This window comes from Barbus barbus (genome assembly GCF_936440315.1).
Source record: "Barbus barbus genome assembly, chromosome: 2".
NCBI classification, from domain to species: domain Eukaryota; kingdom Metazoa; phylum Chordata; class Actinopteri; order Cypriniformes; family Cyprinidae; genus Barbus; species Barbus barbus.
In genome coordinates, this window is record NC_136730.1 from 20,183,731 (window position 1) to 20,198,086 (window position 14,356).

General features: G+C 36.4%; 1 protein-coding gene across 2 annotated transcripts in view; it reads right to left on the bottom strand.

The window, feature by feature from the left end:
• Positions 1 to 13,256, bottom strand: part of LOC306880874 (dual specificity mitogen-activated protein kinase kinase 5-like) — a 49,080-nt gene extending 35,824 nt beyond the window's left edge. For both annotated transcript variants that reach the window (XM_079434673.1, XM_079434674.1), the window contains exons 1-8: positions 12,816 to 13,256; positions 12,588 to 12,636; positions 12,238 to 12,305; positions 7,693 to 7,762; positions 7,238 to 7,278; positions 5,832 to 5,899; positions 3,681 to 3,732; positions 2,393 to 2,457 (exon numbers count right to left, since the gene is read on the bottom strand). In XM_079434673.1, the coding sequence (XP_079290799.1) occupies positions 2,393 to 2,457; positions 3,681 to 3,732; positions 5,832 to 5,899; positions 7,238 to 7,278; positions 7,693 to 7,762; positions 12,238 to 12,305; positions 12,588 to 12,636; positions 12,816 to 12,947 (545 nt within the window). In that variant the 5' untranslated portion in view covers positions 12,948 to 13,256. The remainder of the gene's footprint in view (positions 1 to 2,392; positions 2,458 to 3,680; positions 3,733 to 5,831; positions 5,900 to 7,237; positions 7,279 to 7,692; positions 7,763 to 12,237; positions 12,306 to 12,587; positions 12,637 to 12,815) is intronic.
• Positions 13,257 to 14,356: the final 1,100 nt, after the last annotated feature.

Below are 14,356 nucleotides of genomic sequence, written 5' to 3' on the forward strand. Positions count from 1 at the left end.
TAGTCAGAATCAAGTGATATCAATATCTATATCTGTTGGAGGTGATACAGCACATCATGGCTGACTATCGGAAGGTTGCTAGTTTCACTTCACGCATGTAGCGAGTCATAAGCATCACCACTGCACCCTTGAGCAAGACATTTAACCCCAGGTCTCTCCATTGGAACTGACTGTGTAATATACGCTATAAGTTGCTTTGGATAAAAGCATCTGCTTAATGACTACTTACTAATGCCAACTCAACCAATGATGTTGTCTAAATGGTCGCTTCAGGACATTCTGAACAGTAATGTATACTACTAAGCCTATTCGCAAAGTTCAGCTAAAGTCCTTGAACTTTGACCCTGCTGAGTAAGTCATGCAGCGATGACTTAAGACTGACAGACGCGTGGTCAGGACGAGGTGACGTAGTGACGTGTGGTCCTGACCCCCGTAAATGTGTCCCTATTCTCTGTTTGTTATTTACACTCCAGAGCCCGAGGTAATGAAAGCTCTGTCATGCAGTATTCATGGATCTCTCGAGGACAGCCATCCCATGCATGTGCGTTTGCAGACGAACACACACGCATGCAACCACACAAACAGGTTTCAATTACAGTGGCCAATGCGGACCAGACAGTTCTCTCAGTCTCTTTCTCAATGCCATCTAACCTGAGATGACCAGATGATCACCTCACCTGAAAGAAAGTCACAAAGAGATGTGCACGAGAAGAAACAAAGCCTACAGCAATGGTTCTCACCCGGTGGGTCGTGACCCAAAAATGAGTCGCAGGTTCTAATACGATCACAAATGGTAGGGACAAAAAACAATGTCAAAGGCAAATAATCACAAACAATCAAAAGCTTATATATATATATATATATATATATATATATATATATATATATATATATATATATATATATATATATATATATATATATATATATACATATGTGTGTGAATATTCCCCAATGCCTTGAACAGAACTTATATATGACCAGGACTACATAAAATTAAGGGTTCACATGGTTTACGCATTTTTAGCAGTGAGTTATTGGTTTCCGAGAGCATAAAACCAATTCAAGAGAAATTTAGAAAGTGACATTTGTCTATCATTCTGTATATTCTTGTATCTGTGCATATATTTGTTCAGATTTCTAGTGTATGAATTTAAGAATGTTTTTGTTTACTTCATCGTTTCTTGGATATGTGAGCAAGAAACAAGCTTATAAACACAGTAACACAACATCAAGGGGTGCAGGTTAGGTGAAAGCCTTACAGAATGTTTTTTTTATTTATTCCTAAGAAAAGCAATTTAAGTGAATACCCTTGGCGCCATCCTGTATGCAGTCTAATGGTCACAAAGGTGTGTGTTTTGCATAAAGGAGAGTGCGTGTATGTGAGCGAGCACAGTAGAGGTGATCGAGGACAGCTGTGGAGATGGATGGGAGACTGGCCTAAATTTCCCTACGAGCAACATCAGAGATTATATTACATTTCACCTGCCGCTACCTGTACTGCACTGCAGCTGTCAGTCTGAGCAGGAAACACAATAACAGTAAATGTTATCCTTCTTTAAAGATCATGAATATTTACAAAATAGAACTAAAAAAAATAAATACAATTGTGGCATTACAATTTTGCATTGGTTTTTAGTGCCTGCTCTATACAGACCGCCTTTGTTCAGAACATTATTGTATTTCTCGATCTAACACTTTAAAAAGAAAAAAAAGGTTTGAATTAGGAGATGAATGCAAAATTCAGCAGTTTCTTTTGTTTGAGGGGAAAAATAATTCTAGGCAAACACATTAAGTGCTGAGCTCGCCAGACTGCATTCTTGTCTGGGTTGCAGTATTGGCTTTTTTAAAATGGTTGAACAATTTCCAACAACCCAGAGGTGCTCCTCCATTAAAGAAGCATATGACGAAAGTCTGTGTTATCCACAAAAGCACACAGAGCCTTGTCAACAGCATAGGTTCAAGAAATTAATTAAATGAATTCTGAGTGCAAAACGATGACCTTGCACTGTCCTGTATAGGCTGTAGTATATTGCTTTGGCACCGAAAGGAGCTTTAGAAGGATCACAAATAGTCACTTCAACTTCACGAGCACTAAATCAGCATTGTCCTTAACTTACATGTATCAAGACATTTAATGAATCATAATATTGGGGGGTTGTTGAAGGATGTCTGAAAACATGAGCACATGTGAGACCAATATAAAATTAATCAGAACATGAGTGCGGACAACAAAACATTTTTTCCTTTTCAGTTACATTCTCATAATTCAATGTGCTGGCTCTAGTTAAAACCTATAGATTGCACTACAAGGTAAAGAAGGCCATTGAAGAGGCTGACCACTATCAGTCTAATTAAATCTCAAGGTAAAAACCACGAGAGCAACACTCACTTGTAAACTGTTCCGCCATTTCCATGGCCAAGCTGCTCTTGGTACTGGAGGTCATGTTCACTTATCTAAACAAACAGAGAAATAAAAACAAAGAAAGACTGAAGTTATCCAAAGAGAAAGTTATCCCCCCCCCCCGTAATTCCAGTGTAAGGTCAATTGACCCTTTGGAAAGAGCTTGAGTGACAGGCGATCTGGCCAGTCATAACGCTGAACCTGCCATCTTGTCCGACAAACAAATCAGACAAGAGAATAGATTACCTTCGGTGGACTTAAACTTGAAAAATGGTGTGTATTGATTTCTTTCTGCAGTTGAAATAAAATACATTCTGAAGTTTAAGTTCAAACATTCCAGTTTATTTTGTGCTTTAAGTAAATATGAAAAGATGATCGGTTCGCATGCTGCTTGAACTGAGGCGCTACAGTGATCTGTCACGACACATTAAAGAATAAGGTGTTGAAGAATAAGGTGGATGTTTAAATTTATATTAATTCAAATAAATTATGAACATTTTATAAGAATGATGATGCTGTTATTATTATTATTATTATTATTAACAGCAACATTTTCATTAGTATATTATTATATTGAACTATAATTAAATCTTCTACCAAGTAATATGATAACATTTCCATAAATCAAGAACTATATACCTCAACAAGTATGCATAGGGGAAGTAATTCTCTTGTGAACTGGACATGATGTGAAATCAGTGCTCTGCTGACGGGCCACACCCTGACTGCTGGGGCCCGGTGCAGGACATCCGATTAGGCTGAAGTGTGTGTGTGTGTGTGTGTGCCTGTGCGTGTGTGAATGCATGAGGGAGGATGCTAATGCTCCATTAACTGCGCATGTTACAGGTGTCACAGGGGATGTGACTGTCTTAATTGTCTATCTGACACACTTTTGTTGACAGACTGGCCTGCTGGGGGCCTGTGGAGGGAGGAGAAAGGGTGACAGGTAAATGGGGAGGGGTGAGCAGAAGGACACACAGATACAGCTCTGATCAATCAAGATAAAGACCTCAACCACACCACAGAGAAAGGGTCAGAAAGCAGCCCTTTAGGAGCAATCAATAGAAGCTTTTTCACATTCGCAAATATGGGCTATGGTGACAAATTAAATGGGATGTGTGATATCAAGCATCACTGTTTGAGTGCTAACAGCATCGCTAACAAGATAATCAGATTCGATTGAAGCCGGAATACTGTGCAGTATATGTCTGCATCAAAATGTATGCAGAAGTAAATGTGTGTGTGTGTGTGTGTTGTGAAGGGAGGGCTACTATACCTGTCCGTTCGTCAAAATCTTCTTAAGCTCAGCTGAAGATTTCTTTAAACTGCTGAAGTGAAAAGACAAAGTATGACATTTTGTAAAAGCTTTGCAAAAAGCTGACACGATGAGTAAATTGTTTAGAGTAGTTACTTCTCATTAGAAATGTAAGATGAGCATAATTTGTCTAGTATGATCTGCTGCACTTCATTTCCCCACATCACTGCTGAATAACACACACTGGCCTTCAGAATGTCTTGGTTCTGTGCCAGAGGGTTTCATTCTCTAAGACAGAATCCAATTCATACTGAAAACAACTTTCTGATGTATATTTAGGGCATGAAGACTGCAAACTCCTGTTAGCATTTCTCTTTCTCTTGTAAAGAGAATGACATTACTGAGACTCTTATAACGAAATAAATGAATATCACTTTTTATCAGCTTCAAAAATATTTTCAAAAGCCAAACTGCAACTGTTCACAACAAGGCCTTATTGATTAATATTTACTTTCCTTAAAGATAATTAAAAAATTCCTTTAATTTCTTTTAAAATGTTTTCTACTTTTCCAAAGCTCAAAGACACCATAATGGGACAAAACCATCCATAAATAAGCAGGAATTACATTGGTAACATACACTAAAGTTCAAAAGTTTGGGGTCAGTAAGATTTTTTTTTTTTGATGATGATGATGATGCTTTAAAATAAGTATCTTAGGCTCACAAAGGCTGCATTTGTCTTATCGAAAATACAATACAGTAGCATTGTTAAATATGTAAAATTAAAAATAACTTTTCTATTTGAATATAAAATTTATTTTAATTAAAATTATATTGATTTCTGTGATGGCAAAGCTGAATTTTCTTAACAGCCATTATTCCAGTCTTCAGTGTCACATGATCCATCAGAAACATTCTAATATGCTGCTTTGATGCTTCAAAAACATTTATTTTTATTATAAATGTGACCCTGGACCACAAAACCAGTCTTAAGTCGCTGGGGTATATTTGTAGCAATGGCCAAAAATATATTGTATGGGTCAAAATTAACAATTTTTCTACTAATATCAGATTCCACTGCTTAGTAATATATTTCATAACTGTAAGCTGTTGCCCAAGCAATATGGAAAACTTGAGGCATTAATATACAATTGTATTTCAGTGTATGTTAAATAGCATCCAACAAAACAGATCTAAACAGATTTTATAGTCAACTACTGATTTCGTAAAGGTATTTCTAATGAAGCCTTAAAGGAACACTCCACTTTTTTTGGAAATAGGCTCATTTTACAACTCCCCTAGAGATAAACAGTTCAGTTTTACCATTTTTGAATCCATTCAGCCGATCTCCGTGTCTGGTGGTAGCACTTTTAGCTTAGCTTAGCATAGATCATTGAATTGGATTAGACTGTTAGCATCTCGCTCAAAAATGACTAAAGAGTTTTGATAATTTTCCTATTTAAAGCTCGACTCTTCTGTAGTTACATCGTGTACTACGACCGACGGAAAATGAAAAGTTGTGATTTTCTAGACCGATATGGCTAGGAACTATACTCTAACTAACTATTATTACGTAATAATCAAGGAACTTTGCTGCTGTACCATGGGTGCACCAGGTGCAATGATATTACGCAGCGCCTAAAAGTAGTCCCCAGCTATATCATAACTAGTTACCTAGCTGGGACTACTTTCAGGCACTGCGTAATATCATTGCACCTGCTGTACCCTTGATTATTACGCCGGAACGAGAGTATCGTTCCTAGCCATATCGGTCTAGAAAATCGCAGTGTATGTTAAATAGCATCCTCTTCTGTAGTTACTTGACTCTTCTGTAACTACAGAAGAGTCAAGTTTTAAATAGGAAAATTATTGAAACTCTTTAGTAATTTTTGATGACCAAATGCTAATGGTCTAATCCGATTCAATGCTCTATGCTAAGCTAAGCTAAAAGTGCTACCGCCAGACCCGGAGATCCGATGAATGGATTCAAAAATGGTAAAACTCAACTGTTTATCTCTAGGGGAGTTGTAAAATGAGCCTATTTCCAAAAAAGTGGAGTGTTCCTTTAATGAAGTTATTTTACTGTAAATATATGTGTATTTATAAACAAAATAAATCTTAGAAATAAGATTTTTCTCTCAATGAGGGCAGGCATGATCTGGGATCACTCACCTATCATTGGACCGGGAATCAGCCGCAGAGGAGCCCCTGCCACTCGAGGATTCGGGCCGCGTGTTCACCTGCGGGCAAACAAAGACAATCACAGCCCTGTGCTAATTAACCTGTGATTCAACAGCAAACTGCCTGGTTTGGCCGCAAGGTTAATTGGCTTTTGTGAGGGAGACAGAGAGAAATAAAGAGAGAGGCTTGAGGAAAGGGGTCACTTCATCTATCAGGCAAAATTAAATATAACTCTGGGAACATCCTTGAATTAAAAAAAAAGAATGAATCAACATCACGTCCTTTATTTGTCATTAAAGAAGATTCATGAAGCTGATGCTAACAGATCACAGTGGGAGAATGAAGGAAAAAGCTCAAAGAGAGTCTCTATATAAATAAGTAGATTAATTGAGGTCTGTAGGTCGTATAGTGTAGTGCAGTAAAGCAGTGATTCTCTTCTTAATTAGTGTCTATGAAGACCTTCACGGTTTTTTATTCTCTTCAAGCCAATTAATCCAGAATTAAACAAAAACCACTGCAAAACAAGAATAAGATGGTCTGTATCATACTATTTAAATAAACAGAAACTACATCACCCTAAACCTGGGGTTAGAAAGTTTGTTTTTTTTAAAGCAAATTAATATTTTTGTTCAGCAAGGACGCATTCATTATTTAAGAGTAACAGTAAAGATATTTACAATGTTGCAAAAGATTACCATTTCAAATAATTGATGTTCTTTTTGATTAACCAAAGAACTTTCTATTAATCAAAGAGTCCTGGAAAAAAAAAATCAAAACAACAAAAATATTAAATAGCATAAATGTTTTTAATATTAAAAATGTTTCTTGATCACCACATCAGTATATTAGAATAATTTCCGAAGAATCATGTGACACTAAAGACTGGAGTAATGACTGCTGAAAATTCAGCTTTGCCATTACAGGTGTAAATTACATTGCAAACTATAATAAAATACAAAAGAGCCATTTTAAATTGCAATAATAGCTCATAATATTTCCATGGTGATGCACAAGAGCATAAAAAGAGCATAAGATGCATAAAATGCTGCGGTGTGCATAACCCCCCCCCCCCCCCCCCCCCCCCCAAAAAAAAGCACAATCCCCAAACTTTGGAATCACCACGCAAGCTTTAAATATGTTTTTGTTTTAACATTGCATAATTTTTCATAATGTTATCTAAATGAGTAACATAGAAAGCAAGATAAATAATTCTAAAAATTTTAGCAGATATAAAAAAAAACAAAAAAAAAAAGACATGCTAATGAAATGCACAGAGGGGGTAGAAAATGAGGGACAGATAGACAGAGTGTCTTGACTTCAATTGACATTTCAATAAGTGGTACACAGCATAACCAATCCATGCCCAACTCTGCTGAAACAATCATTGAGACACATACCTTCAGGCCGTGTATGTTGCGGATCCCTGGGGTCTTACCAGCTGAAAAGAAAATTGACTAGATTGTAGATCACGTGAGGCCAGAGAAAAAGAACATGAGCAGATTATATTAAACGTTTAAAATGAGACGTTTATCTGCATCCTCGCAAAACAGACATACTGAGACACAGCTTAGGGAGCCTTTAACTATCATAAAGAATATTGCGTGTGTGGATGTGTATATATTGTCAAAGAAATTCCTTCACTAAACCAAACTGATATTTATTCCTCTCACAGAAGCCACTGAGGATAAAATAAAGTGGGATTTTGCTAAGAAAAAACGCTCATACGCAAACACGTGAGCAGGGCATTGCTGAGAAGGGCTTTAAACTGTGATCTAGGCGGGCCTCGGGCACATTTACTGTTGCGGGGTTGAACTGTAATTTGGACCAGCACACTAACACACACAATACACACCTCGTGGAAATATCTGTAAAGGCTCAGGTAACAGTCCATTGATGCGTTGCTCCATCACTGTGTTGCAATACTGCAGAGATTAAAGTGGATAAAAAAAAACTCTTATAAACAGCCCATTTAATTTTTTCAGTATATTACACACACAATCAATATTATGCTCAGTGAAGGTCTTTCAGAAAAAAGTCCCATGGAGTACATAAAAGCAATCTTATGTCAAAAAAACACATTTTTTTGTCTCTCATAGTCACTTGCATGTTGGGAGAAAAAGAAAAGATGCTAAATGAATTGAGCACCCTGCTCAGGTAATCTTTCTGAAACACCAGTCACCCTCTGTATCAATTCATCCGTTGTAATGGCTGCCAGACGCAGACCAATCACTGAGTTTTCTCATTTCAGCCTGACGTAACGCAATCTGCCAGTAATGGCTGCCTATTAATTAATCAACTGCATAATAGACTGAAATGGAGTCTGGCATTTATAAACCTTATGATATTATTAATGTCATGACAAGCTTTTTGTGTAATTATGTTTTATCTTTATTTAATCCAATAATAATTTGTTTAATTTCTCTAATTATGCCATTAATAAAGAAATTGAAAAGACTTGTTTTGTAATGACAATGTGCATTTACTTACATAAGACTTTGTGATATTACATAAAAATATGTGTTTGTACAGACACATGTGTGTGTGTGTGTGTGTGTGTGTGGTCAAAAGTTTCATCACGATTAATCACATCCAAAATAAAAGTTTGTTTACATAATAAATTGTAGATCTATATATATTTATTATTTATATATAAATACACACATAGTTTAAATTTTTAAAATGTATTTACATGTATATATTTACATTCATATAATTTATATTTATATTTAATATATAAACTTTTTCTTAAATATATATACACATGCATGTGTGTGCATTTATATATACAAAAATATACATAGTACACACATATATTATGTAAACAAAAACTTATTTTGCATGCATTAAATCGCAATTAATCACACACACGAAAAAATATCTACATATTATATAATTTGTTAGTTGATATATTATTTATAATGATTATTTATATTATATTTGCATTATCAATATTGAATATTAATTAAATTTATCTTGCAGTTAGTCACTTTTGCTGAATCCATTTTAAAACCTTTTTCAGAAACTTGTCTCATACGTGTATTTTACATGTGATATGTCATCTACCACTTCTGTGGATTCTATTTCAAAAGAACTGCACTCTCTCTTTCGAACCCACGCAGAGATTTTTCTCTCCAGCCAAAAGAACATTCAATTGATGTTTCGGTTAACAGAACCATCTGGTTGTTCGTCCTCTTCTCTCAGTCCAGCACGAGACCTTTGTCTCCAAACACAGAGCCCCATCATACACAATAAAGCCATTAAAAACCACAGATCCAGATGGACAAGAGAGGAGGGGAGAATGTCAGCATTTGAAAGAAAGACAGAGACCGAGAGAAAGAGAGACAAAAGCAGAACAAGACAAAGGTCAAAAGCAAGCCTAACTGAGGGGCCGGCGGTACAGCGCCATCCCTCCACCGCGTGCAAATGCATGATGAATACGCCGGGGCACGCGCGAGGACATGCAGAGGAAGCAGTGTTAGAGCAGCTGTTATTAAATACCCTATTTATCACTGTCACCTCTCTGCACTGCCTGCAGGCACTGAAACCATGTAGCTCTACCAAAACACACACCTTTAATTTTCCACTCAGTTGCTTTATCGATTAGGGCTGGAATTACCTAACTAATCTGTAACAGTGTATTAAAAGAAACCTCCCTTTGTTGGACAATAACTAAAGGCAGTTTGATCACAGGAAGGCAGCTTGAGAGCTGGAGGGAACAGAGGAGTCGGACCTCCGCTCTGTTGGACCCCGATCATTAAAACACCCCGAGTAAAACACAGCCTGGGAGATCTGTGCCTGTGTGTGTGTGTGTGTGTGTGTGTGTGTGTGTTAGCGAGGCTACATCTGACATGGGTCAGTCTTTAACTTTGAACTAACATCCTGGAAAGGCTGACTGTAAGAAGCAGCTCACCGGGGAGCCAGAATATCTCAGAGACCTCAGACAGATGATCGCTGCTGGACTAAAAAAAAACATGAGTGAAGATAGTTTGAAGGTCGGATTCCACCAGAGAGCTCGGTGAATTAGCTTACGCACCTGTAAAGCAAGAAGTCATCTCTTAATTCCTATTAAGTCTACATAACGGTAGATCCCTTCACATGGAATTAATTGAAGCAAATTCATAAAGGTGCCCACAGAGACCCCAAGAGCCACCAAGGCAAAGGGCACACGCTTGAAATATGACCACAATGATCGGTTAAATGTAGGCACAAGCTTCCGAACATGTTACACGCATATTAAATTCCCCCTTCTCAGCAGCTTGGGCTCTCCCTGGAGGAGCAAACGGCATCATGGGAGGAAAAACTAATTTTCAGAAAAAGTGGACTCGGTTGCGTTGTTAACCAAAATGCGATGGGGAGGTAATCTGCAACGTGCGGTAATATTCACAGAGTAATATGGCCTCAAAGAATTCTTTGGTGATGTGCGATGGCACGTTCCTTAGGAGGAACATAAGTACATAAGCATTAATGCAGATTGTCGCGAATACTCGCATTCCAGCAGATATCTCCAATGTCAGAATGTGTGTTTCAAAACCAGCCACACGGCGACCGCAGAATTAATCAAGACAGGAAAAAAAAAAGTTGAATTACACTCAGGCAGTGCAGGACACCCGCGAGACATCATTGTCAGTGTGTCACCTTCTGGCCTAATCTGGCTAATGACTGCAATGGCCTTGAGAGGTACAACTTTGATAAAGCGTCTAAAAATAAATAAATATCAAATCTAAGTGATTTCATTTCCTGCAGAAGCGGTGGTTTTGAAGCCCATGGCTACTCGAGAGTCATTGAGAGCTGATGGGGGGTAAAAGACAACACCAGCTGAAAGTGGATTTTAAAAAATTCCTCTACCCAGGAGGGCTGTGCTTCTAATGAGGCGAAACTTTAAGTATTGAATAATAAATAATAAAAGTTGATAGTTCATTTAACTTCCACTGTACTTCACAGGGGGAAAAACTATTACGAGTCATTACGCTTGGTGTCCACAATGTGAGCAGTAAGTATTGAAAGCACTTCTACGGCGGTCTCAAAAGAAGAATGTTAAAAACAACGAACTGAAATCTGAGCGAGATGAAGAAGAGAGGAAACAAGAGTAGCCAACAACATTCCCGGACTTGAAAAGAAAGACTATTTGAATCAAAAGTTTACGATATTATTAAACGTGTGAGACAAATATTTTCAGCATTTTCAATCTGTGCCTGGTCACAGGGGGAGGCCACTGCCTGAGTCAACACAAATATAATGAATAATAAAAATTAAACAGGATTTTATCATCACAGTTTTCCCTTTGCTAATCTTGCTTGGTTAACACCTGTATAATTTAAAAGGGGGTTCGAGCCAGAGAGCACGTTGCCATGGAAACATCAAGAGGTGCAGCCAGAAAAAGGAAATAGATGAAGAAATTGAGGTGAAAAAGAAAATATGTAGCTACTTGTCATCCTTGCCAATCAGCAAAGTAATGAGAACACGTACCCCAAGGGTGAATAGATCTGGAATAATAGATTTGTAATAGATTTTCCCTTCCAACAAAAACACTCTCAGCATTCAAAAGTCTAATACAACAGACTGTAATAGAGCGCAACAGTGACCACACACTTTTCAGCTGCCTTGGTTCCGAAAGTACTTTTCTTTGTCTGTTTTCTCCATAGGCATTTCAGCGCAGCATTGTGATTGAACAGTCTTATGAACCAATCAGCTCCAGGATGAGGTATTGCAATATATCAGCGATAACCGATAGTAGCTATTACAAAATCTCTCTCCATGTCCCTAGAATTATATTTTTAGTTTATATTTTTATTGGCCAAAAGGAGAAAACATAGTTAAAGATGAATCTGACTGATAGCTTTTTTCCCAGACCTTCTACAGATAAATTATTTTTGACCATAACAACCATGCAGTGAAAATCTAATATTGTGACAGCACTACAACAAACTATGATTTGACTGTAAAAAATCTGAATCAGAAAAAAAAGTACAAGACTGTGTACTGGAATGAATCCCATAGTATTGCAAATGATGTTGTTGAATAAATCAACAGTACAATATAAAACAACTGACTTAAAGTAATTAATAATAAGTATAAAACAGTATATATATATATATATATATATATATATATATAAAATAGTATATACACACTTTTTAGATTTTTTTTGTAATATTAATATACACACAAATACATAAGTATCTAAGAGTGCAGAGAGACAGACTTGGTTACATCATTTGCAAAGCTTCATGCAGTGCTCTTTTGTCCGAGTTTTGTGTGACTTCTCTGATTGGTGGCGTTTTGTTTACAGTTATAAGCAGTGTAGTTCTTTACTGCCTATTAAACAAATTTAAGAAATTATGCTGAAATCACTCAAAATGAAAGGTTTCAGCTGCGTTTATGCATCAGGCATACTCACATATGACAGCATGGCTTTGAGTTCCTCATCACTGCGAACTGTGATTCGGTCGCCAACTTCATCCTCATCTGAAATAAACCAGAACACATCTGAATCATCTAACAGCTACTCACTCGCCTCTTTAAACAAACACTTTTATCTTTCATCTGTAAATTTGTATATTTACTTTTTTTGCAATATTTACATTTTAGCCCCTTAAGACCAACTGTTTTTTTAACAGCATTGCAAACAGAAAAAGACAGTAGTTATTCGTTCATATTTTCTTATCGTCTTAAACTAGTTTACTGGATACACTGATAGTAACTTGCTTTAATATAGGAAAATAATTTAAATACAACAACAATGCTCACATTCAAAAGCTGTGACTGTGGCTTCAGGCATGACATCTCTGATCGCGGCCTGCCAAACAAGAGGAGAATCACTGAGCAATCACACATTTGACTGACAGCTGTCAATCAGCACCACTATTCTGACAACGACTCGTCAGGGAATGACACGCTTTCATGGGTTCTCTCTCCAAAATGTACCGAGACACCACATAAAAACACGCTGTGACTAAAATTAAAACAGCAACTCACCAGCAAATCATTGAAGTTGAGATGTGATGGACAGTCCACTGATGAGTCCATGTCTCCCCCCGGTGTCTTTATCCGAATGATGATTCCCTCAGATTCCATGCTGCACAGGTTATTCAAAACAAGTAAAAGCATAACAAAAGCACACCGAGAAACATAATCTTGGCGTTCAGTGCAGATTCACAGACACACAGCAGGCTAGACGGCTAGCTGCTCAACTTAGCTCACTATCAGTGAAGAAAACATGAAAGTATTTCCCACACAACTGACGCAGCGGCTACTAAATAAACTAAATAAACATTCCAGATGGACCGACTACTGTTAATCCGGTTTTGAACTAATTTTTCAGTAGTTAAGAAATTGTCAACAATGAAAGTAAAGCAGAGGAAGTTTAGCGGAAGTGTTTTTACACTTACCCGGAAGCTGAACGTCCTTTCGCTGCATATAAAAGCCTGAAACAGAGTAACGTTAGCTGACTGCTAGACATTACTCGCGACGTTTCTGTATTAATTATTGTTGCCTGTAATTATTTTTTCAAAATGTTATTAAATCAAATTATTAAAATATTAATAAAAGAGTTTTTGTAGGCCAGCTTGCTTAAGACTTTAGATAAATTATTTATATCCAAACTTCTGTATAACCCCAAAAATTGTGTTTTTTGGTTACTCTTTGAATTTAGACCCCTCTCGCTGCAAATTTATTATTAATATATTGCTATTTCTTGCTAAATTTTACATTCATAAATGTACATTTTCAAAGAAAACTCCTTACTTTTTTATTTTGATTTTGATGTGTATGTAAACTCCTTAAGAAACTGCATGTAAGTCTTGGTATGCATTGAATTATTGTTTGTAACCCTCATTTTCTTTTGTTCTTTCTTTGTAATTGTATTTGTTGTTCTTGTATTGCATAATAAAAAACTTTATATCAATTATATATTTTATTTGTTTGTATAATTTTAATCACACATCATTTTAGTCACAAATCAACTATAAACACATTGCAAAATCTTTCTCTTGCTGTGTTATTTCTGTTTATTCAGCTTTCACTTTGAATTAAAGTTAATTTTTGCTTTATATTATTTATTTTATATATAAATATATTTAGCCTAAGTAGCCACATAATAGTGGAGGTACAGTAATATGGTTATCACAAAATAAACACAAACAGTTTGATCAAAACTGATGCAGAGACATTTTTTCACAAAACATAAATAAATATTTCAAATAAATATATGTGACCCTGGATCACAAAACCAGTCATAAGTATCACAGGTATATTTGTAGCAATGCAAATATACATTGTATGGGTCAAAATGTTGAATTTTTCTTTTATGCCAAAAATCCTTAGGCTATTAAACTAAATATTATGTTCCATGAAGATATGTTGTAAACTTCCTACCGAAATATATCTAAACTTGATTTTTGATTAGTAATATGCATCGCTAAGAACTTTATAGGTGATTTTCTCAATTTTTTATTTTTATTTTTTGCATGCTCAGATTCCAGATTTTCCAATAGTTGTATCTCGACCAAATATTGTCC